Genomic DNA, 22500 nt, shown 5'->3' with positions numbered 1-22500 from the left:
GCCTGCTGGGCTCCAACCTGCACAAATACAGGCACCAAACTATCCACACATTTATGAATTAAACAATAACTCTGATTTCTGCTGCATATTTTAAATGTTACTCTGAAACTTAAAAGGTTTGTGTAGAAATCTGGACTCGCTCTTTCTTCCTGTTTCCACCTCTGGTGATCTCCACCATCCTCAGTCTGCAGCTCGATTATTTAAATGAGACCGAGGAACATAAAGCTGCTGAATGGGATCAAAGTGATGAATTTCTGCCCTGATTTAAAAATCACAGCCACAGTCGTTATCGCACCAATTTGTACTTTCCACTAGCATTACATTTGCATTAATGTGTTTTATTTTGCACCGGATGCCATCTCAGAATTACCAAACGGCTCGACTTCCTCATCACCTCACCCCTCGGCTCACATCATCCATTCACCCCACCTTCATCCTTGCCTCATTCCATCACTGTCCTCTCCCCCTAAGGAAAAACATGCAGGCTCAGAACTAAGTTTTGTCACTTCTGACTCTGTGTAAAGTTTGTAATATTAGAGATTAATTGTGTCCCGGGGCAACGCTGCTTCACCTCTGTGAGAAAAAGTTCAACTCAGAAGGTCAGTCCTTCAGTTAGCCATGTGTAAACACTGACATCTGGTGGCCATCTGCTGCACTGCACGTCCGAACTTCAGAGCCCACCACAGTCTCCGCTTTTATCCCCTCTTTTCTGATGATTCTCTTCTTTCTCCGTCCTTTTCTCTCCTCCGCTCTTCCCCATCATATTTTCACCTTTTCCTCCTTCCTCTTCCTGTTCTACCTTTTTTTCTTATTTTCTCGATCCAACCCCCCGTCCTCTATTCCCTTTTCTCTTCTTGTCTCCTTCCACTCTCACTACTCTCTTGTCTTCTTATTCCTTCTTCTTTGTCCTCAATCATTCTCTCCTCGTCTCCCCTCCCATCTAATCCTTTTCTCACCTTCTGCTTCCTGTGTCCCTTTCCTCTTCTCTTAATTCCTTTCTTTCCTTCTTCGTCCTTCCCATGCCTTTCTCTTTTCTTCTCCTTCCTCCGTAATCCCTTACTCTCTCCTCTATCCTTTATTCTTCCCTTTTGCTTTTCCCTGCTCCATCCTTTTCCTCCTCTTCCACCTCCTTTCCTTCCTCCTCTTCCTCCTCTCTGTTTTTGTTTCTCTTGTCTGTTTGTCTGTCTCTCAGAGAGGAGGAAGATGATGACATCGCCCATCAGTTCTGTTGCCCCGCCTCCGAGTGCAGTAGCCCCTCATCTAGGTAACCAGGGGCGACCATGAGAAAGCTCCGCCCCACACAACTGTCCCAGGGTAAACTGAGGGGTAATTATGAGCCCCTGTCCTCCGTCCACCATGGCTGTCTCTCTCTCTCTGTCTCTCTCTCTCTTCCTCTTTTGTCGTTTGACCACCAAACAGCAAGAAAACTGTGGAGTAAAAAAAGAGACGTGTGAAATGAGAAGATATGGAGTAAATCCGGCGATCCTTCATTTAAAACTTCCTCGTTAAAAGCCTGTTTGTGGAGAAAACTGGAGCTTTAAAAGAAAACAATGAAGCTGTCTTTGCAACTCTGCTGCTGATCCGATCTCTTTTCTTTTAAATCTGGCGACACATTTTCTTACACACCTTGAGTCAGACAGTAAAAGTTGCTCTGCAGCTTTAAAACCACAAGGACCGATCATCACCTCTGCAGTCTGACCTACCTGGAGAGCTCACACCTGCTTCAGCTGGTTCACAGGGTGACTCGGCTGAACGCCGGCGATGAGTCTGCAGTTTTGTGCATAATTTTAAACTCGTCAGGCGCTTTTTAACCTCCGTCTGAAAGGAAACTCTTCCCCTCGTCTCCTAGTTCGGGTCAGAACGGGGACTTTAATGGTTTATCCTCCCTGTCCGAGCATGAAGCCATGACCCCGCCGTTTCCTGGCAACGCTGCGTCGAGAGCCTGCTGTATAAAGAGTTCGGCGAGGATTGGACAGCGCTCAATGCAACGACAAGCTGCGGGGCTATCTGTGTCCCAACTCTGTATACGCAGGCCTCTGGTTGTTGCATGTTGTCACCACACCAAACTCTTTGGAACGAAGGACGAAGACCCATCAGGTCTTTATGGGACCGATAGTTTGTTAGCGAGTTCGTGAACAGTACGAGTCACTCTGGCAGGTAACCACACATCATTCGGAGCTCCTCTTCAGTAAACACTGGCTGCTCGACTGGTTGCACAGTGGCCGGCCACCGGAGTCCCGAGTTTGCTCTTTGTTTTGTTGCCTACATACTGCACCCTGGGTTCTCCTTATAACTGCTTCTTTTCTTACGTTAACATCCTGTTGACACACACTTTCAACAGTGGAGCGAGTGTGAGCAGCACGAATAAAATCGTACCGACGTACATCAGGGAAAGTTTGTACTGTTTTGGAGTCTGACAGCTGAAGGAGGCCAAACTGAGACTTAGCACTTTGATGTATAAGGTCATGTGAAGAGAAATGTATAAAAGCGGCCGTATTAGGAGAGTAATTTTTGGCCCTTTTTACCACTTAAGATGTGAAGCAGCCATCATGACTGAAAACTCTTCAAGTGCTCCCCCCCTCCCCACGATCCAGTTTTAGGGAGAACCCTGGTTCCTGATGTGTACAGTGCACTTGGACAGAGACACACACACATACACACAGATGTGCACACAGCAGCTGCAAGAGTCCTCAGAGATCATAAATGATATCAGTGATATCTGGAGTATGTTTACATGCACATCAGTCCTCTGATCACAGGAGGTGATCGGCTTTAAGGCAATATTTTCATGATGTCACGTAGCCGTTACCACAATCTACTATATATGCTTAATGAAAGGGTTCTTAATTCACGAATATGATGACTACTTCTGATCTGATCCTACACGCAGACCAAGCTCTGCTAAGCTGTTTAGCTTAGCGTGACGCCATAAGAGCCATCTCTACAGAGGTCTTTGAAAGGAGATATCTGAGCCTGGAGCCAAGGTTTTAAAATGTCACTCACTGTAAGGAGCATGTGAGACCAGTCAGTCAATCAGATCACGTCAAAGGGTCCAAATGCAAAATACAGGAGGTTTTCTCGTTAATAAGTAAAAGAACGGTAGTAAAAGACCGTGAGCTCGCCATGCTAACTGTTGATCAAAGTTATGTTAGCTTGCCTTGTCAGTGACATCAGCAGTGCATGCATACAAATCATGCTTTACGATCAAAGTGACATCAAGTGGCTTTTATTGTCATTTGAGCCATCCACAGGTAATATGGTGCACCGCAGAACAAGGTGCCACAAATGAGGCTACACCCAACTCCGGTTAGCTCCAGTAAACCTAACCTGCAGTTACTGCTTCGCTAGCTTTGCTGTCCCATCGCTGTCACATTTAATTAGCTGCCTGCACTGAGCCAAGACGTTTGCTCAGGTAAAAGAAATCCATAAATAGACATGTCTGGTTTCAAAGGAGGGAAGCTTGGTCTGCATGTACTGTTGCTCAGATCACGAAGAACTCAAATAATTGGATTTCATGCGACAGTTTCAGGAGTCGCAGTATTGCCTTAATAACTACAGTGCACGTAAACACACTCGGTGACTTCCCCTCTGAGCGAGAGGAAGCTGATGAAGGCGGTGATGAAGGGAGCAACAGTGGAGCCCTTTGTGTCGTCTCTCATCTTTTTTTGTGTACACTCTTTTATCCATCTTCTCTTTGTGTTTAACTCTGTAGCTTTGACTCCCTCAAGCTCCTCCTCTTTTCCTCTCCTTCCTGTTTTTTTTCCTTTTCCTAAAGAAAGAAAGTAAGAAAGACATTTTTCTGATTCAGTGCCAAGAAAATCAAAGACGAAAAAGTGAAAAGTCTGTCTCATTGCCAAGTTTGATAGCGGGGGGGTCGTATCCTCCTGTCGCAGTGCCAAGTTAAAAAAAAAAAGACGTCTTTGACACCCAAACCCTCGAGCAAATGTAATGTTTTATGAGCAGAAAACGCCGTATGCTGTATGAGCAAATCCTCTGACGAGTTCATCCAGTCAACTTATAGCTGTAAAGTCCGATCTATATCTTTATTTCATAGCTAGCTGCCCACAGTTTTGTCTGTAGCTCCTTTTCGCCGTTTATACATTTAAAAAGCAATACGTTTGTTTTCCAAGTCTGGAACGAGAGTCTCCCAGTGTACGTAAACTCATATTGAGTGGGAGGGGGTCACACCCGTGTAGTAGCTGATTTATCAATAAAAAAATGCGCTTTGATCCAAAGTTTTGTATGCAGCACGACGACGTTTGACACGATGTCAAAGGTTTACAACATGAGTCCAGTGGTGTTATCAGTATTAAAAACTTATTAATATTTAACTGTGGAACAGATGAAAGTGTTGGATATTTTATTTTTTCAGAGATGTAAAATGCCTGTCTGTGAAACACGTGATTTTTTTTTCCATCTTTGCATGATTGCAGTTTTTTTCTTTACTGACAGACTCTTCTCAGATCCTTAAAGGGGACCTATTTCGCTTAGACTTTTGCAGAGTAGCTTTGCCTGATTCACAGGTTAGAATAACCCTTATTAATCTTGTACTGCTGCTTGGTGCAGCCCCTTTAACTCCTCTTCTCCACGCTCTTCTGATTGGCTGCCCCTCATAAGCCAAAGTCTTGAACATCAGTTGGGCGGGGCTTCTGTGCCCAAAAGTAGTAAAACGCTCAGAAACTGAGTGCTCAGAAGGGATTACAGGGATTTTTTTGTACACATGGTGACTTCATCATTTCAAACCTTGGGTATGTTTAATGTACATGACAGAAAGAAGTAAATAAGAAATAATAGGTCCCCTTTAACTCAAGCAAAGCACAAATACCACCACACTAATAATACTCAGATACAAGCGGAAAAGCATTAACAGGCATACCTGCCCATTACACAGGACCGCCCAGTTTGCTACGTTGTATATCATATATTTATTATTTGAATCATTGTTAATCTGAAAGCCTTGTAATGTGAAGGTTTCTGCCTTTAAACAGTACAGAATTGCAGTTGCAACCCGTGCACACTAAACTCATCTTAATTGGTCATGTGGTGAGGTTTGCAGTGATGTAAAGGACCTCTGTATTATTCCTAAATGCAGTGTTTAACCAAACGCCCTCCTGCTGTGCACTAATGATGGTGAATAGTGACAAGAGAGATTTTGGACGGTTTCACTTAATTGAGTTTTAATGCAAATGATTACTTCCTGTTTGTCTCTCAGTGTGTTCCTACTTTTTCTCGCTGTAAATGAATTAGCTGTGAAAATGTTTATTGAGATGTGAAAGATCGCGTTAGCACAGCATGAGAAGTCTTTCCACAGCAGTTTATCACCTTTTTTTAGATTCGTCCTGAGCGACAGTCCTTCAGCTTTACAACGTATTCATCTTGGTTATGATGCACTTTCCATCACATTGAGTGCAAACTGCCAGTGAAACTGAGGAAAACTGCGTCGGTAAAACACCGTGCCATGTAGTCAATAGGTGAGAACAGGTAAATGATCAAACCTTAGCGATACTAACCATCCCGTCCTCTCAGTGTGCAGGGAAACAATATCAAGTTTGATAAGATACTGTAGGACTTCTAATGTGCCATGTTTCTAACAGTTTATTACCTAGGACACTCTGCACTACCACTAAACGACAATATGCTGCAATTAACCCAAATCAGTCCAGTACGAATTTATTAGTGTTGTTTGTTAATTCAGCTAATATTAGCCCGAGGGAATACGTAATGTTTTATTGTTGTAATATAGTCATATTAGCATAATAGGCTTAAAAAAACTAGACCATAAAATCTGTTTCCTGTGTAGAACCTTCTCATCATCTGATGATTATCCATGAAGCACTTTTATTTTAATAATGTGTTTCTACACATGAAGTTTGACTTGAATGATGTGGTGACAATCATTGTGGGATGTTAAAAAAAGGATGTTAAATATAAATGAAAGGAGTTTTGCAGGCTTAGGTATTATTCTTCTGTACGATGGTTAGAACTTTATGGAAACTTATCTTTCTTTGTTCTTCACCGTGAAAAATATCAGACTTTAAATCTTCATTTTGTCCAGTTAAACGTTACATTAGCTGCTTAGATTTTAGGATTTTAGCTCATCCATCTGAAAGACAGATGAGCTTCTTTGATGGTGAGGGGTCCGTTGTCTGCCTGTCTGTCCCTCCACAGTTCATAAGAATAGCTGCTCCTCCCAGAGCGGCCAGATTTTAGTGAGACTTGCACACATTGATCACCTAATGGATCTTCAACCAAGGTGCTCAAGCTCAGTTTGCTCATGTGTGACCTGTTGGTGGGCCTCCTGGACTTCTCAGTGGATTTAAATTATCAGTAATTTGTGATGAACAGCTGACCAATGGAAAAAATATATATTCAGCATTTAGATGTTTTTTCTCATTCTTTTTAGTTGATGGCTATATATTATGTTATATATATTATTAGATATTATGAAATGATTTCAAATTAATGGATCAGTGGTACATCCTGTTCATAAATGCAAAGTGGGTGCTGATTTGCAAATATTTGAAAAACAGATTTGTGTCTCTACCCAAAGGAGAGCCACTACAGAGCTGTCTGTTTTGTTTTTTGTTTTTGTTTTTTTTTCTATTTTTTTTTTGGTTGGGGGGGTGTCCGAAAGGTTTTGTTGTTCTTGGTGTTCGACACCAGCACTATGGTAAAGCTCTGTGGCTGTCAAAATACAAAGTGGTTCAGGAATGAGCACCAGCTCCGGAAAAGGATCCTTTCATTGCTTTTAATTGGACATTTTTGCTAAAATGTCATTAACTCATTAAATATTCACTAGTGATACAAGCAGCTGCTGTGCTTCTATCATTGTCACAAGTCAATAGCCTATGGTGCAAGGAAGGACCGGTAGTGTTTAGCTGCTTCCCAATTCAGGGCCCACATCCTTCGGATGCTGCATTTGAAGACCGATTACATCACAGCGAAAGCTGTCCCAATTTGAAGACTCCGACAAATGTGGCCTTCATGTCCCCGGATTTGAAGGATGGGTCGGGTGTATCCTTCGTGTCCCAACCTATAACAGAATTCATCACGCGACCCAGCCAATTCCAGTTTCCAACGATGGCGGCAGCTACTTAGCTTTAATATTACTCCTATTATTCTTTCTGGGTCACAAAATAAACTTTTAAGATATTTTCAGGCGAGAAAGTAGCTGAGTACGCTTCAAATGTCTGCTTAGTTTATCAAGACATCACATATTGGCAAAAGTGCGCCGACGTTTTCAGAGACATCTGTTACCCACCAGCTTGATAGCTAGCTGGGAGGTCAAGGCTCACCAGAGCCGACGAGAACAGCGAACTCCCGCTACATCGTTTTCAAACCCCCCGCAGGCTTTGGCTACTCAGGTCAAACATGATATATAAGGATAACTTAAAAATGTTATTGTTTGGCTTTGTGTATTATTTTGTTTGTGACTAAATTGGTTTGGCTGAGATTAAAGTTATAGTTTTCACACAGCTGAATAAATGTCAAACAGAAAACTGATTGAACTGAAGTGTGAGATGGTCGAGAATTTCCGCCAGTGTCCTGTTATATTTTAGCAAGAAAGGAGCAGACGGCTGCATTTATTAAACTCTACCGAGACAGCTGGTGACGCAAATCTGAAGGCTAGACTGTCCCATTTCACAGCCTTACACTTCCAGCTTTCTCGATCTTCGGAGGACCTGGACAGTTTGAGAACAGAAAAAAAAAACGCCCCAGCACAAAAAGCACATCACTGTCAATACACCATAGAAACACAAGGCAAGCAAAAGGGGTGGGTAAAGGTGAGAGAGAGCCGGTGTAGACAGCGCATCCGGCATGCAGCATCTCTGCGCTGGTCCAGTCGACCCGCCATCTGACCCGGGAGGGGACAAGCATCGAAGGCGTTTGGAGAGGGAGGGGGGATGAGTGTGTATCAGTGAATATGTAAGTGTGTGTGTCCTGAGTTTAGCTGAAAGAGTGTCCTTTGCCCTGCCAGGCTAAGTAAACAGTCTTCCAGCTGACCCGGGTGGCCTTGCGTAGGATAGGGAGGAACAGTCTAAACACCGTCTGTTATCAGGGTGATGTTCAGCTCCAGCCTTGAGACCACAGCTGGTGCCGATATGGTAGCCGCATAAAATGATGGCGGTATTCCTTTAGTCCGAACAACTGCACGTCAATTTCACAGCCGATCTAGCAGTCCGACACTGGTCTCTCAATCTCCTGTTGGAGAGCCGTGAGCTTCTCCGAGATATTATCCAATTTTTGCTCAGAGATCTTAGTCTGAGTGCTCACGGCAGACTCAAGCTTCTACAAGATCTTATCTGTGCTGCGTTCAACCCTGACTATCCAGAGTTGGGACCAGGAAGCAGAGTTGCAGTCTTACACGCCTCTCTGCAGCTTCTCTCCTCCTGCCCCCCCCAAAAACCCATCTCCATAGAGACTGTGTCAGCTTCCAAACAGACAAAAAACAAACTAAAAACCAGCAACAAACAACTTAAACATAAACAATTACAAAGAAAGAACAATACAGTATCCACATCTGAACCAAAGAGTAAAACAGTGAAATGTGGATTATTAAATATTAGGTCTCTCTCCTCCAAGTCTCTGTTAGTACATGACTTAATAATTGATCAACAAATTGATTTACTCTGCCTTACAGAAACCTGGTTGCAGCAGGATGATTATGTTAGTTTAAATGAATCAACACCCCCGAGTCATTCTAACTACCAGAAACCTCGAAGCACAGGCCGAGGGGGCGGTGTGGCAGCAATTTTTCACACCAGCCTATTAATCAACCAAAGACCCAGACAGACTTTTAATTCATTTGAAAGCCTGATGCTTAGCCGAGTCCCAGATTTAAACCCAGTGGGGGTATATGGGACTCTCCGCCATTTGACCTTAGAACTGAAGAAGCTTCTCGGATGAGAGGTGAAATGTCTTCAAGCAACTTAAAGAAGTTTTCTTTGCAAGCTCCTTTGGCTACGATGACCTGGATGACTGAGAACCTTCACAGAATATGGTATCTAAGCAGATTCTTACTCTGGATGGCATTACCTTGGCCTCCAGTAACGCTGTGAGGAACCTTGGAGTCATTTTTGACCAGGACATGTCCTTCAACGCACATATTAAACAAATATGTAAGACTGCTTTCTTCCATTTGTGCAACATCTCTAAAATTAGAAATATCCTGTCTCAGAGTGACGCTGAAAAACTAGTTCATGCATTTATTACTTCCAGGCTGGACGACTGTAATTCATTATTATCAGGAAGTCCTAAAAACTCCCTGAAAAGCCTTCAGCTGATCCAAAATGCTGCAGCAAGAGTCCTGACAGGGACTAGAAAGAGAGAGCAGATTTCTCCTGTTTTGGCTTCCTGTTAAATCCAGAATTCAAAATCCTGCTCCTCACATACAAGGTCTTAAATAATCAGGCCCCATCTTATCTTAATGACCTTGTAGTACCATATCACCCTATTAGAGCACTTCGCTCTCGCTCTGCAGGCCTACTTGTTGTTCCTAGAGTATTTAAAAGTCCACTCCCTTAGTTATGCTGCAATAGGTGTAGGCTGCCGGGGGATTCCCATGATGCATTAGTTTGTACTTTATTCGCTCCTCTTCACTCACTATGTGCTAATAGACCTTGTGGCATTTTTTATTGTTATTATTAATCTCTGGCTCTCTTCCACAGCATGTCTTTGTCATATCTTCACCCACTGACCCTCACCCCAAGCAGATGGCCCCGCCCCTCTCTGAGCCTGGTTCTGTCGGAGGTTTCTTCCTGTTAAAAGGGAGTTTTTCCTTCCCACTGTCGCCAAAGTGCTTGCTCATAGGGGGTCATATGGTTGTTGAGGGTTTTGTCTGTATTATGGTTGGGTCTTTACCTTACAATATAGCCTTGAGACTGTTGTGATTTGGCGCAATATCAATGAAAATGAATTGAATAGCTCGTTGAGCTCTCCTGACTAAGTTGTTTGCTGTTATTAGTTACAGCTGATCTGGTCCAAAGTACAAATAATAAAGGTGATAATTGTGAAACTGCTGTATGTGGCAGCCTGTTAAAACTGATAAAGTTGATTTTAACTATGTTCTTCTCAAAACTTAACCAAGAAGCAGCGATGCCTAAACTTGAGTAATTTTACATAGTAAATAATTACAAAACCTGTTATTAATTGTTTTTATAAACCAATGCAATAATTTTAGAGCCTTTATTATGAATCTGTATTTTTGTTGTTGTTGAACAACACAGCAGGTTAATGTGGCGTGCATGTGCAGTAGGCTTAGTTTCTTTTTGTTCTCCTGCTTCGGTATCTCGCTTTGCCGTGTCGTTGTTTAAATGCAGTTCTACAGGCTAACAGAAGCTGTCCATGAGTTTGTTAAAAACTGTGTTTAGTTTGAATTTGTCACGTTTCAGTAGCTCAAAGCTGAGTCTCAGTTGAAATGGCCATTAGCTACAAGCAACACCTTTTCAGGCTGGACTTTTTTTCATGCAGGTTGTTTGCAAAATATTGCTTCATACACTTTTTTAAAATCAGCTTGAGCCCTACAGGTTGATATTAACTTCTGTAGGAGCTGTAATTCTTTATAGATTCATCCCAGCTCTCCAGTGATTCGTTTTTTTCTATTCATTTACACACCGGTGCTAAAACACACACACCAGCGTCCTGCACTAATAAGCACGGCCCATGCAGGGAACAAAGCCGGACATTAGCAATTAAACTGCTACGAAAAAAATCTTTTAACCACTAATAAGAGCTCAGCCAGGAGATCATCATACAGCCCAGTCTGACTGATTGACTGGCTGGGATCAATATCTCAGTATCACATATCTTTATTAAAATGTAAATGTCTCCAAATCTAACATGCACCAGTACCTTTCCACTGCTCTCCATTACACTCGTCCCATCACTTACACAGCCATGTGTACCATATCAGAGACTCCCTGGATGCTGAGTAACATTTTTTTGTTTTAAATATCTCTAAGTGTACCTGCGTACCATCATTCATATCTTTTGCGTGGTGCTGATGTCATGATCGGTCCTCGCTCGTTGCTCGTTTCATTTCTGCTGAGTTGTCTGGATGCGACCTCGTCAGCGGCTCTCGTCTGTTTCCACTGCAGCTCGTTACCACACGTCACCTTGCATCTGCAGACAGACAGCCTGGCTCTGCTGGTCTCTGTGGTGATTATATAAGTACTTTCCTGCATACAGGACGGCAGATGAGTCATGTTGTAAAGTCAGAGGTGTATGCATAGGGAAGCGGAGCCGCAGTCATCAACATTGCGTGGTAATCTAGTTTGGCATGGAGTCATTTAATCGTTAAATTTCTGTTTGTCACTGCTGCTGTCGCCCACTTTCAGTTTGTTTAATCTTACATAAACAGGTTAAACACACAGAGAAGAGAAATAACTGAAAGGGAATGCACACTGTGGCCTACTTACAAACTCAACAAAACTTGAGAACTTGCAATACGCAAACATGTTGAACTGCCTTGCATCAGATTTGGCAGTGACTCATGTTAATGCTTCTATTAATGCTCTAATATACAGTTTTAATCAATCTGGATACGCAATTATAGAAATTATTCTAGAAATATTTCCAACACATGTAGGGCCTTGGGGGCGGGCACGTTTTACAGCATCCGTTGGACGGTCTGTGTATTCAAACCCACCTCTGGCGCTGGTGCCCTACCCTCAATTTTAAATGCATATGGACACTGAGGGTTTTCGGGAGGAGCTGTGCTGCTCTCTGGCAGGAAGCACCATGCCCTCCTGTGTTTTAAATCCACTTTAGAACAGCACGCAGCAACACTACATATGAGCGGGTGGAGGGAGGTTTGGGGTCTCCACTCACCCCCGTTCTGTTAAGGGGGTCTGCTTTCCTCCACCCCAGTGAGAAGGGTTACATCTCCTGGGTCTGGGTACGGTTTGCCCCTCTGGGGGCAGGGGTACCTGGACCTGGGATATAGAGTATGTGTGGGGAGTGTGATTGTGTGTACAGTGTCTATTTGTGTCTGTCTCCGTGAGTGCTGAGTATATGGGGGTGGGAATGCACGTTTGTGTCTGCGTGCGCCTGTTCGTCTGTGTCTATATGTCTGCTTGGGTCTTAGACTCCACCTCCCTGGGAACATCTCAGGCTCTCCGAGGTACGGAGGCCCATCTCCCCTCACCACACTCCCTGCCGGTGGCTGATGCCCTCAGACGTTGGTGTGTTGGTGGTTCTTGGTGTCTGGGGCTGGGCGCTCAAGTATGTACCGACTCACTCCTGGTGGCCGATTGGCGGGGCCTGGCCTGGGGTGCCCTCTGGCCTCTGGGCCTGAGGCTCGGTCCTCTCTGGGACAGCTGGCTGCCAGCAGAGCCCGCGGGCACGTCACTGCAACCCCCTCTGGCCTCTGCTCCGTGGCTGCTGGGTGACCTCTCATTTGGGGCTCTCCTCAGCTCTTCCCAGGAGGGTGGCACGGTTGCCCCGTTGGTGGTCCTCCTTGGGTCCTCGTACTCTGGGGCCACTGGATGTCTGGGGCCTGGATCTCCTCCATACCTGCTTCATGCCCTGGGGGACGGGGCTGTGGCTCCCCACACTCTCTAGCAGATCATTACATGGAGAAACCTTTGGAATACAAGCGGTCTGATCCACACAGGTGTGCACGCAGGTGTACACAGACACAAACTACACCTTTCTTGGCTGCTACCTCAAAGCACATTGTGTGCTGTCTATCTTGCGTACTGCACAATAACATGTAATATTTAGCATCTACTGTTATCTACTGTTAGCTAGTTTATTGTGATGGTGCTGTTTTTATTATGTTGCTCTTTTTTGTTTGTTTTCTCTTCTGTATTTGATTCTCCATACAGGTGATCCAGGTGTTTTGTTTGTTTTTCTTTTTTCTTCCCCCTTTCTCACCGTCTCTTCTCCCCTCTATTTTTCTTTCTCCCTGTCCTATCCCCCAGTCATGTCTGTAACAACCGAAAATCAAATCAAATAAATACATAATTATAATTAAAGTCAATCAAATGGACCCAAATGGCAAGGCCATGATGATCCACTTGGCATCTTTCTTGTCCTTCAGACAACAACTCTGATGGCTAAAGATCCAAACGGGACAAGCAAAACTCTTTCAGTTTAGTGTTTTAGCTGTGGATCCCGGGTTTCTCACAGAACAAGTATAAAAAGTACCGCGCTCAGCGGATCACAGTGCAGCCCGCGCTAACTTGCTAACAGAGATTTGCCGCGTTAATGCTGTTATGGCGTTAACGTCATTTTAACGAGATTAACGCTGACAGCACTAATAAAAAGTAAAACAAACTCTGACAAACTGGCAACTTACTGTAATTCACAAATTCAGCTTCTAACAACGACTTTATCGCCCTTAAACGAGTCTAACACTGAAGCAGCCATTATGTACGTGCACCCACGATACCAAAGATGTTTGTTTCACATCACAGGACTCGTCAGCAGCACCTGTTGGTGAGTCCTGAAAACAATGAAACCCGTCCAGACCTGTTGTACCGGCCCTCGTCTGTAAGAACATTAATTCATTAAAAAGAGAGAACATCAATGTGAAATCATAAAGTCTTAAATGGGACAAAGTAAAAATCTGTTACTGTTACTGAATATAAAGTTTTACATAGAAAACGTGCTCAGTGTTCCCCTCTGATGAACGGCATATGTTCAAACAATAGTCACACTCGTTCCGCACTTTATCTGGAGTCGCCGCTGTTGTTGTTACGCTGCCGACCGGCGACCGCGTGAAACTCACGAATCCCGTTTACGAAACAGTCCGTGTTAGAAGGAGGAGACCTCTGCGACCCGCGGACAGCTGTGGAATTTAGACACAGTGGCAAAGAACGAATCTTTGTGGCACAGAGTAGTTTTGTGATACATAAAATGTTCACATAATAATGTGAAAACCTTCCTGAACCCTGAGTAAGCAGCCTGCGCTATGAAGACAGGCCGACCGTCAGCAGCTGCTCCTCGCCTCTGCTTCTTCACTCAGCTTTACTCAGTGAAGTGTTGGCTCTAAATTCATCTGCATGATGAAGCACCATTGGAAATGAAACTGGGGTCATTTATTCTGTTTTCTTTTATCGTGTAGTTTGTGACAGTTTGCTGGCAGCTTTAGTGTCCTTCATATTTGTTTCTCTTTATGTTTCTCTTAAATCGTAGATATGATCCGTTTTAGCAGGTAGGAGTCACTCAGTGTAACCCTCCGACATCAGCTGTGCAGTTAGCCTTAGATCTAAATTTACCAGACACTTTATTAGATACACTGATTAACTGATGTTACTGCAGATATCTAATCAACCAATCAGACGACCTGCTGAAGTTTAAACTGAGTAAATGGTAAATAGACGACTTCTTATCTGCTTTTAAACAACTCGCCTCATTCACACACTTTTTAATGCTTTTCCTACGTAACATTTGTACACGGTTTGCTGCGTTGGGTTTAGTTTCTTGGACTGGAGCAGACAGGGATCAAACCACAAACCCTGCTCTACCTCCTGAGCCGCAGACACCAAACCCAGTCAGAATGAGGAAGAAGAAAAGTGACTGAAGTGACTCTGAATGTATTTTAGAAACTGATGACCTGCTGGGAGTCTGTACAGAAACATCGACGTGGTCCAAAAGGTCAAAATAAAAAATAAAAGTGAAAGATTAAGACAGCTTTGATTACATTAAGACTAGCAACATGTAATTTATGATCTATCTGGTGATTGTAGTCTTTACATATAGAAAGATTTCTAGTATTGTTACCATCAGAATTGCATGTTTTGCATAAAGCAACAAGTTTGTCCCAGAAATCGGTCGGTCGCTGTGACACCAGCTTTGTTTTGACCTTTTCTTGTTACTTCAACATTCACTGGCTTGTGAACCATCTCATTTATACACATCCTATAAAATCGGTCTGCTAATCAGTCCTCTAGCAGGGGTTTTTGTTTGTTTGTTCTATCTAACTGATTTAATTAGTGCACCTCTTAATTAGGCTGAATAAGGCGGGTTTACAAGGCCCAGAGAAGAGTTCAGATCAGAAATCGCCTTAAATGTGTCCCCTGCACCTGCTGAGTGCTGCACATAATTACAGTAGAGCTACAGTGCAATGATACACAACATGAACACAAATGGACTTTTTTATTATTACAACAATAACAGATGTGAGAGAGAAATAAAATCAGCAATAAAAATCAATAGCCTAAATATTTAGTGCGTCCACAGACGGACTGTGAGTAGCTGTGAGTGTTGCTCTGCAGGTAGAGTGGGAAATCTAGAGGAGGACGGAAAAGCCTACACACAGACTCACACTTTTACATGGGTGATGCTGCTGGCACCGTCTGTTTCAATTCTGCAAACTAAATTTTTTAAAACGTCTCAATTGAAGTCTCCTTTTGGGGATTGGAGCACCAGTATGACCGTGGAGGGAGAACAGTCTCTGGGACTCAAATAGCGAGGATGGAAGGAAGTGTCATTTAGTAGAATGTAAAGCTGGAAAGCTTCCCATCTCTCCCCCGTATCCCAATGTTTTGGTTTGATTTCCTCACCAGTGTTTTCCTCCGTAGCTTTGTCTCAGACTCGGGCTACTCAGCCTCTCCACTGCTAACATTAGTTTGCTTCACTGCTCGGGTCGTCGCTCCTCGTCCCTCTGTTGGTTGAGAACCTTTCATCAGTTGTTGTCGGCGCTCATAGAAATAATCTTGCTTTAATGCAAAACTTTACTCACAGCTTCTAATCAACATCAGAATTTCTGACCCTATGGTAGTCACAGTTCCCTCATAGTTGTCCTGTAGGAATGATCACCTGGGGTGAGATTTGGAGTAAAACTAATGAATGAAGCGATTTGTGGTGACGTGACATATTCATGTAAAAACATTACTTGTTCTTTTTCAGAATTCCACTCCTGAGTAATCAACTCGAGGAGGTCAAATCAAAACTTTGAAGAAGTTTGTTTAGATTAAAAGTTTTTTCCTTTAAAAAAAATCCAGCCCATTTTTGCTTTGTAGTAAGAGTTTCTCATCCTTCCCATCCCAAACAAGCTGCTGTGTTGATGTCAGCTCATTCTCTCAGAGGAGATTCTTAATCTCTCAGGTTGGACTTTCTGGTTCAGTAAAGGCTAAAAAGCGTAGAGCAGTTTCAGTCCTTCAGATACACATTTTATAGCATCAAAGAGCAATCAGACCAATAATCAGCAGAGGAAACATCGAGACAAAACCCATATTGGAGAAAATTGTATTTATTTTGTTGAACATTAATTTTAATCACAAGCCAGCTTTGCTACAACCAGGTGGTATAAACGATGGATGAAGCTACTCTGAAGTCCTGTTTTGATGCTTTGAGTCAAGAGTCGATCAAACGCAGGACGTGACTGTGAAAGCACGCACTCACTGGCCAACATTTGTAGATTGGACTCAGTGTTTTATTCATCATGAACCAGTAACTGAGACCATAAACTCAGCAAGTGAGACAGAAGTCGAGTCTGGGGCTGTTTCCCTGTAGCCGTCGTTGCAGCCGCAGGTTTCGCCCCCTGGTGGCTATTAGCAGTATCACTAGTTTAGGAGCTTTTCAGCTCCAGCAGCTGCGTCCGTCTTTTATACTCTCCGTGGTCGTCTTCACATCAGCTCGGGTTTGTTTGCTGCTGTTAATTCAGTTAATGTTGAAGTTCCACAAGCCGGCTGGTCTCGTGATGCTAATCAGTTTATCTATGGATTGTTTTAGCTTTATGGCAGGTAATGAGTGCTACAGGCTACCATACAAGAGTCAGTGTAACCTGCTGCCATGGAGACGAACCAGACGTTTGGCTGGCAGGTCCTCATCCTGAGACAACGTCATTAGCTTCATTCAGGGTCGTTCTGGTGCTTGACAAGCGGTTAGATGAACAGACACACACAGGGGCTTCCCTGTCGATCGCCCTCACTCCCCGCCTCTCTCTCCTTGTGCTGCTGCTTCTTGCCCTTCCTCCTCCTCCTCCTCCTCTTTCTCACTGTTTTGTTTGGTTTCCAGTCATTTTCTTCTCGATGATCTCTCTTTCTGCTTGTCTCATTATGTAAATATACAGATAGTCATCCTTCAGTCTGTTGACTTTATTCTTATGTAAATTATTTAAAAAAGAGATCGACCTTGGATGATATACAATATATTAAAAAAGTATGAAATAAAAAAAGAACTGAAAACTGGAAATGATGAGAATGTAAGTGATGATGATGATGTCGAAGGTGGTGATGATTGTTTCTGTGCAGTTATTAACAACTGTGATGATGTCTCGACAACGACTATTGCAATGGTCGGTAATGATGAGGATGACGGTGGTGAAACATGAAGATTAAGATTAAAAACCCTTATGATTCTAAAGATGCTCCATGAATCTGTCTTATTCTTGTGGGGTTTTTGTGTGACGTTCAAACAGGAAGTGCACGCGACACATTAATCACGTTAATTGACACCTTCGTCATCTTATCACGTGCAGATCTACACAAACACAGTCAAATCAAAGTGCTTTGTTAATTATTTATTCACTAATCACAGCGTCTTATTAACCGTTTTTCATTTTCCAGGTAATTTCTTGGACACTTATGATTTTCTTTAAAGCAATGTTTTTATATGTTTACATGTTTAATTTTTAGTTGTCAGTTTTAGACGTAAATGAATCCAAAAAGAACGTAAAATTTGCAGAAGGTGCACAAAGTGGCGCCCATCTCATCAACACAACCCTGACATACTCTGAGTTTACTAAACTGTCTGTTGGCATCGTTCTTCTTCTCTACTATGAACTTATTAAATTGCTGCTTTACTTAATTCTATCGAATCACAAACTAAATGAACACAGATTATTTAGTTGGTTATTTCAGAATATCTGGGCTCTGCCTGATGGGGTCATTTAGCTCCTTCAGGGGGCGCCTAAGAGCCACTACACCTCCACATCAGAAGGACACTGCTCAGGTGGTGCAGGTATGACCGGGATGTCTTCTATGTGAGTTGTTTTGGGAATGTCCAACCAGGAGGATGCCCCAAAGATGATCCATGACATGCTGTAGAGATCTGTGGACTGGGCTGGGAACAGCTCAGAGTGTGACTAAACATCTTTAGACTGTTTCCATTTGCAGTGATCTATATTTGGGGGGTAACGCTCTGTTCTCGGATCTCGTGGTTCCTCTACAGTCATGCTGTGAACGCATCAGACAGCAGAAAAACCACAGAACAGCACACACTAGTCGTCAATGACAACAGATATGACATCGATTCAGCCATGAAAAGAGCAGCGGTGCAGGGTTGCAGAGTGGCTTGCAGAGGCACCATAGCTGTGGGCATGTTACTGCACTCCTCTTACATAAAGAAAGTTATCCTGATTAGTTCCTGTTGTAGAGCGACTTTATGGCTATCTTTGGCAGAGGAGACACGGATGCATCACAATGACTTCTTGGTAGAATAAATTCAGTCAAAAACAATATCAACACTACTGGAATGAAAAAGTGATAATAGCATTGAAGCCTTAAATCATGATCATTATCTCGTATGAGAAAAGAGCTCCGAGTGCCAGTCATGGCTCTGAGGGTCAAGGGGAGGTGAACTGAGCCTGCAAGTGAGAGCTAATTCAATTAAAGTCTTAGTGAGAGAGAAAAGGAGGAGGTAGCAGGAGGTGAATCAGGAGGGTGGGCAGAGAGAAGCAGATCGAACTCGTTCACGCTTTAGGAGGAGCACATCAGCACTTTTTTCTCTCAATCTCTGGATCAAATTGGATTTTCAACAACCTCTCTGGAGTTTGTTCCTGTCGAGTCGTTAAAACCTGCTGAGGGGAGAAGCAGCAAGTCCTGAATTCAGAAAGTACGAGGAAGGGAAGGCGGGCACCTTCAGACCGCAGCCGGCCCTGCACTTACTGCTCGAGCTCTTTATGTGACTAAAATTGTCATCTTTTGTGACCGTTTCTACTTCCCGACTGATCCTGCTGACTCATCCTGCCAACGCACACTCATTCCTAATGAGCTGATCAGTGACTCAGAAGTGTGACAGTGCAGACAGAGGACTGCAGGTGAACGTGAATTTAAAGGAGATGAACGAGTGATATTTGTACTTTTCTGGACACACTCCTTGTGGCCTCACGTGTCTTTCAGTGACTTTAAACTGAACGAGTTTTAATAGATGGTTCACCCGCTAACGATGCAGCTAATCTGTAGCCAGCTAATCATGATGGACAGACGAGTGGGAGATGGGTAATAAATAGTCTGATTTGGTGCTTTGTGTACTCGGGTTTTTGCCTTTCGGGGACTTTGACTAAATTTCAACAGCCAAGCAAGGTTTGTGCAAAATATCTGCTAGCAAAGTAGCTAATCTGTAGCCACAAGCTGCAGCTTCCCACAAGGATTAAATCTTCCTGCCTGTTAGCTTACAGCGACTTACCAGGCCTCTGCAGTGAGAGCTGTCTGCAGAGACTGTGGCTGATTCTTCTTGTTTTCTTGTCCCAGAATCAGTGAACTACATGCCAGCTGGGGCAGTTAGCAATGCAGGTCAATAGTTCCTGTCTGCCTTCGTGTTAAGCGACATGCTTTTGTCAGCTCAAGCCTCTCTGAACCCTTAATGACTGAGCAGATACACGAGCACATGTGCAAATGTTTGAAATCAGACAGCACTGAGTTTGAAGGCTGATGACAACCTACTGGATCCCCGTCAATGCTGAGTTTGCAGGCCAGCTTTAGCCATAGACGTTAATATTACTGACTGGGCCGCTAATATAACTCGCTGTATATTATTTCCATTTCACAATAATTCTGCAAGTGTCTTTATTAATCGTGAAGTTGGTTCTTTTATCTCACCAGCAGCTAAAAGCCCACAAGTGTTAAAGACACCATCATATATGACAACAAAAAGCTCTACCCAGCTCTGCTTTAACAGAGTCCAATGATTAACCGATTATCAGGTGTTTCTCTAGATAAGTTCAAGTTCAGTTCTTTGACACTGATCTAAATAACTACAAACATAGAGACTCACTGGTGGAGTCCTGAGTGATAAAGTCAAGCAACAGAAAAAATAAAATTTGAGAAACCCAGGCTGATTGTAATTCTGATTAAAAACGAAGCATGTAGAAATGTATGTAAAAGGTAATTGTACGTGTTAAATATAACTCTAATTATAGTTCGTTTGTTCCAGCAGAGAGGAAGTCCTTCCTTCTGTAAATATTTCAGCCTTTTTTTAAGATGATAGGAATTTGACTATTTGAAAAATTAAAATTCAAAGCTTGACTAGTGTTCATCATGATGGTGTGCTTTAATCAGATTCAGTATACGTGTCCTAAAATTCTGTTTTCCACACAGCCAGTTATTCTAGCAGTGCTGCAGGAGAACTAACTTGTTTTCCAATGGAAACTTTGTCACATTTGTTCGGAACACTCAAAAAATACACCTCAGCTTCACTTTCTGAGTCACCGCCTTCATTAGAGTCTCGCTGACTTACTGTCGGCCGATCTGACTGACAAACTGACTCTCACAGCGTGCTTTCGGCAGATAAGACGGCATTCATCAACAGAAAGACGTGACACCGGCTGGAAAAACACCCGGCACCCCTGCCCGCGCCTCCCTCTCCAAGGGCACGCAGCAGGGAAACAGATCCGTGTGCTCCGCCAATCAGCACCTCCAGGGAAACCATGGAAACCCCTGGATGTAAACTCATTTTGTCTGTGCGCAGCCTCCAGGAAAACCATTCCTTATAGGAGCGTTGTCCCCTGACCTGCAGCTTCTTTAGGAAGTGGAACTTGAAAGGAAATAATCCACAATCACTGTTTTAGAGAAAATCAGTTTAACAGGTAAATATCTGCCTTTTTCAACAACAGCTGGTTGTTTCGTCAGATGATTGTTGATGAGTGACAGGTGCGATGAGACTGCAGCCGCCATGCTGGAGTGAAACAGGAGGATTTGAGAGGAAGCTCACAGTGGGAAAGATGAAAAGTCTCCAACATGGAAACAGAGCAGGTGTGTGTGTGTGTGTGTGTGTGTGTGTGTGTGTGTGTGTGTGTGTGTGTGTGTGTGTGTGTGTGCGTGCGTGTGTGTGTGTGTGTGTGGCACTAACACCTGACATGGAGATGACAGGTTAGTGATGTCATCACAAGGATTTTGGGGAAACAGAAGGAAGGTGAATCAACAGCTCACTGGGATGTTCAGCGTGCAGGCCGTCTGCGACCTTTGCCCTCTGTTCTGCCTGCGCTCCTCCGGGACTTGGACACCTCTCCGCAGGTAGGAGGACCATCTGGCTGACCTTTGAACCCTGAGTTCATTATTTATGACCTGAGATCCTCCTGTGACCTTGCATCTTTTCCCTGCCCCCACCTTCTCTGCCTCTTCCTCCTTGCTGCTGTTTTCTTCAGTTCCGACCTCACATCCAGACGGATGCTGCGGCCTTCACTGATTTTTGGGGGGTAAATTAAATTTCTGTGAAAAGTTGATCTCTCTTTAACTTTTCTGGTGAAAAAGATTTAAAACGCATTGAAGTTAAAAAGTAATCTATTACATAGAAGCATCCATCCATCCATCCATTCGCTTCCACTTATCCTTTTAAGATAAGATAAGATAAGATAAGATAAGATAACCTTTATTAGTCCCACACGTGGGAAATTTGTTTTGTCACAGCAGGAAGTGGACAGTGCAAAAGTTATGAGGCAAAAATTAGAATACAATAAGAATAAATACAGTACACAACTGTACAGAATAGAATAAAATAAAATACTATATACAGTAGAATAAAATAGAATAAATATACAATAAGATAAAAATAGAATACAAATACAAATGCTATATACAACTGAGTAAAAATACAACGATGACAGAAAGGATTATTGCACTTAGTATTATTGCATATGTATGGATGTGTGTGCTTGATCAGTTAAAGTCTTTATTATGGAGTCTGACAGCAGTGGGGAGGAAAGACCTGCGAAATCTCTCCGTCCCACACCGTGGGTGCCGCAGTCTCCCACTGAAGGAGCTGCTCAGTGCTGTCACAGTCTGCTGCATGGGGTGGGAGATGTTGTCCATCAGGGATGACAGCTTAGCCGCCGTTCTCCTGTCACTCACCACCTCCACTGGGTCCAGAGGGCATCCTAGAACAGAGCTGGCCCTTCGGATCACCCTGTTCAGTCTCTTCCTGTCCCCAGCAGAGATGCTGCCGCCCCAGCAGACCACACCGTAAAAGATAGCAGAAGCCACAACAGAGTCATAGAAGGTCTTCAGGAGTGGGCCCTCCACCCCAAACGACCTGAGTGTCCGCAGCAGGTACAGCCTGCTCTGCCCTTTCCTGTAGAGGGCGTCTGAGTTATGAGTCCAGTCCAGTCTGTTGTTCAGATGAACACCAAGGTACCTGTAGGTACCTTTCAGGGTCGCGGGGGGCGCTGGAGCCAATCCCAGCCGTCATAGGGCGAGAGGCGGGGTCCACCCTGGACAGGTCGCCAGTCTGTCGCAGGGCTTACATAGAAACATGATCTGGGTATTTGTAGTCTTCATATGACGTCATATCATAGTAGAAGTGGGAAAACGAACTTCCTTCCTCTGCCCTGGTTCA

At 43.5% G+C, this 22500-nt stretch overlaps 1 protein-coding gene across 2 annotated transcripts in view; it reads left to right on the top strand.

The window, feature by feature from the left end:
• LOC102309143 (YLP motif-containing protein 1) overlaps positions 1-22500 on the top strand; it is a 139712-nt gene that overhangs the window by 49280 nt on the left and 67932 nt on the right. Inside the window, exon 4 of one of the 2 annotated variants that reach the window (XR_006055084.1) lies at positions 1193-2157. Coding sequence is in view for 1 of the 2 variants with exons in the window: in XM_042226428.1 (XP_042082362.1) it covers positions 1193-1268 (76 nt within the window). In the remaining variant the exon portion in view is untranslated. Of the gene's footprint in view, positions 1-1192; positions 7446-22500 lie in introns of those variants that run through there. The other variant, XM_042226428.1, reaches the window with a different exon arrangement.

The sequence above is a fragment of the Haplochromis burtoni genome, unplaced genomic scaffold (assembly GCF_018398535.1).
Source record: "Haplochromis burtoni strain Fernald_Lab_line unplaced genomic scaffold, NCSU_Asbu1 Contig_211, whole genome shotgun sequence".
Classification (NCBI taxonomy): domain Eukaryota; kingdom Metazoa; phylum Chordata; class Actinopteri; order Cichliformes; family Cichlidae; genus Haplochromis; species Haplochromis burtoni.
The sequence above is the reverse complement of the archived record's forward strand: the minus strand, read 5'-3'. Positions and strand labels throughout refer to the sequence as shown.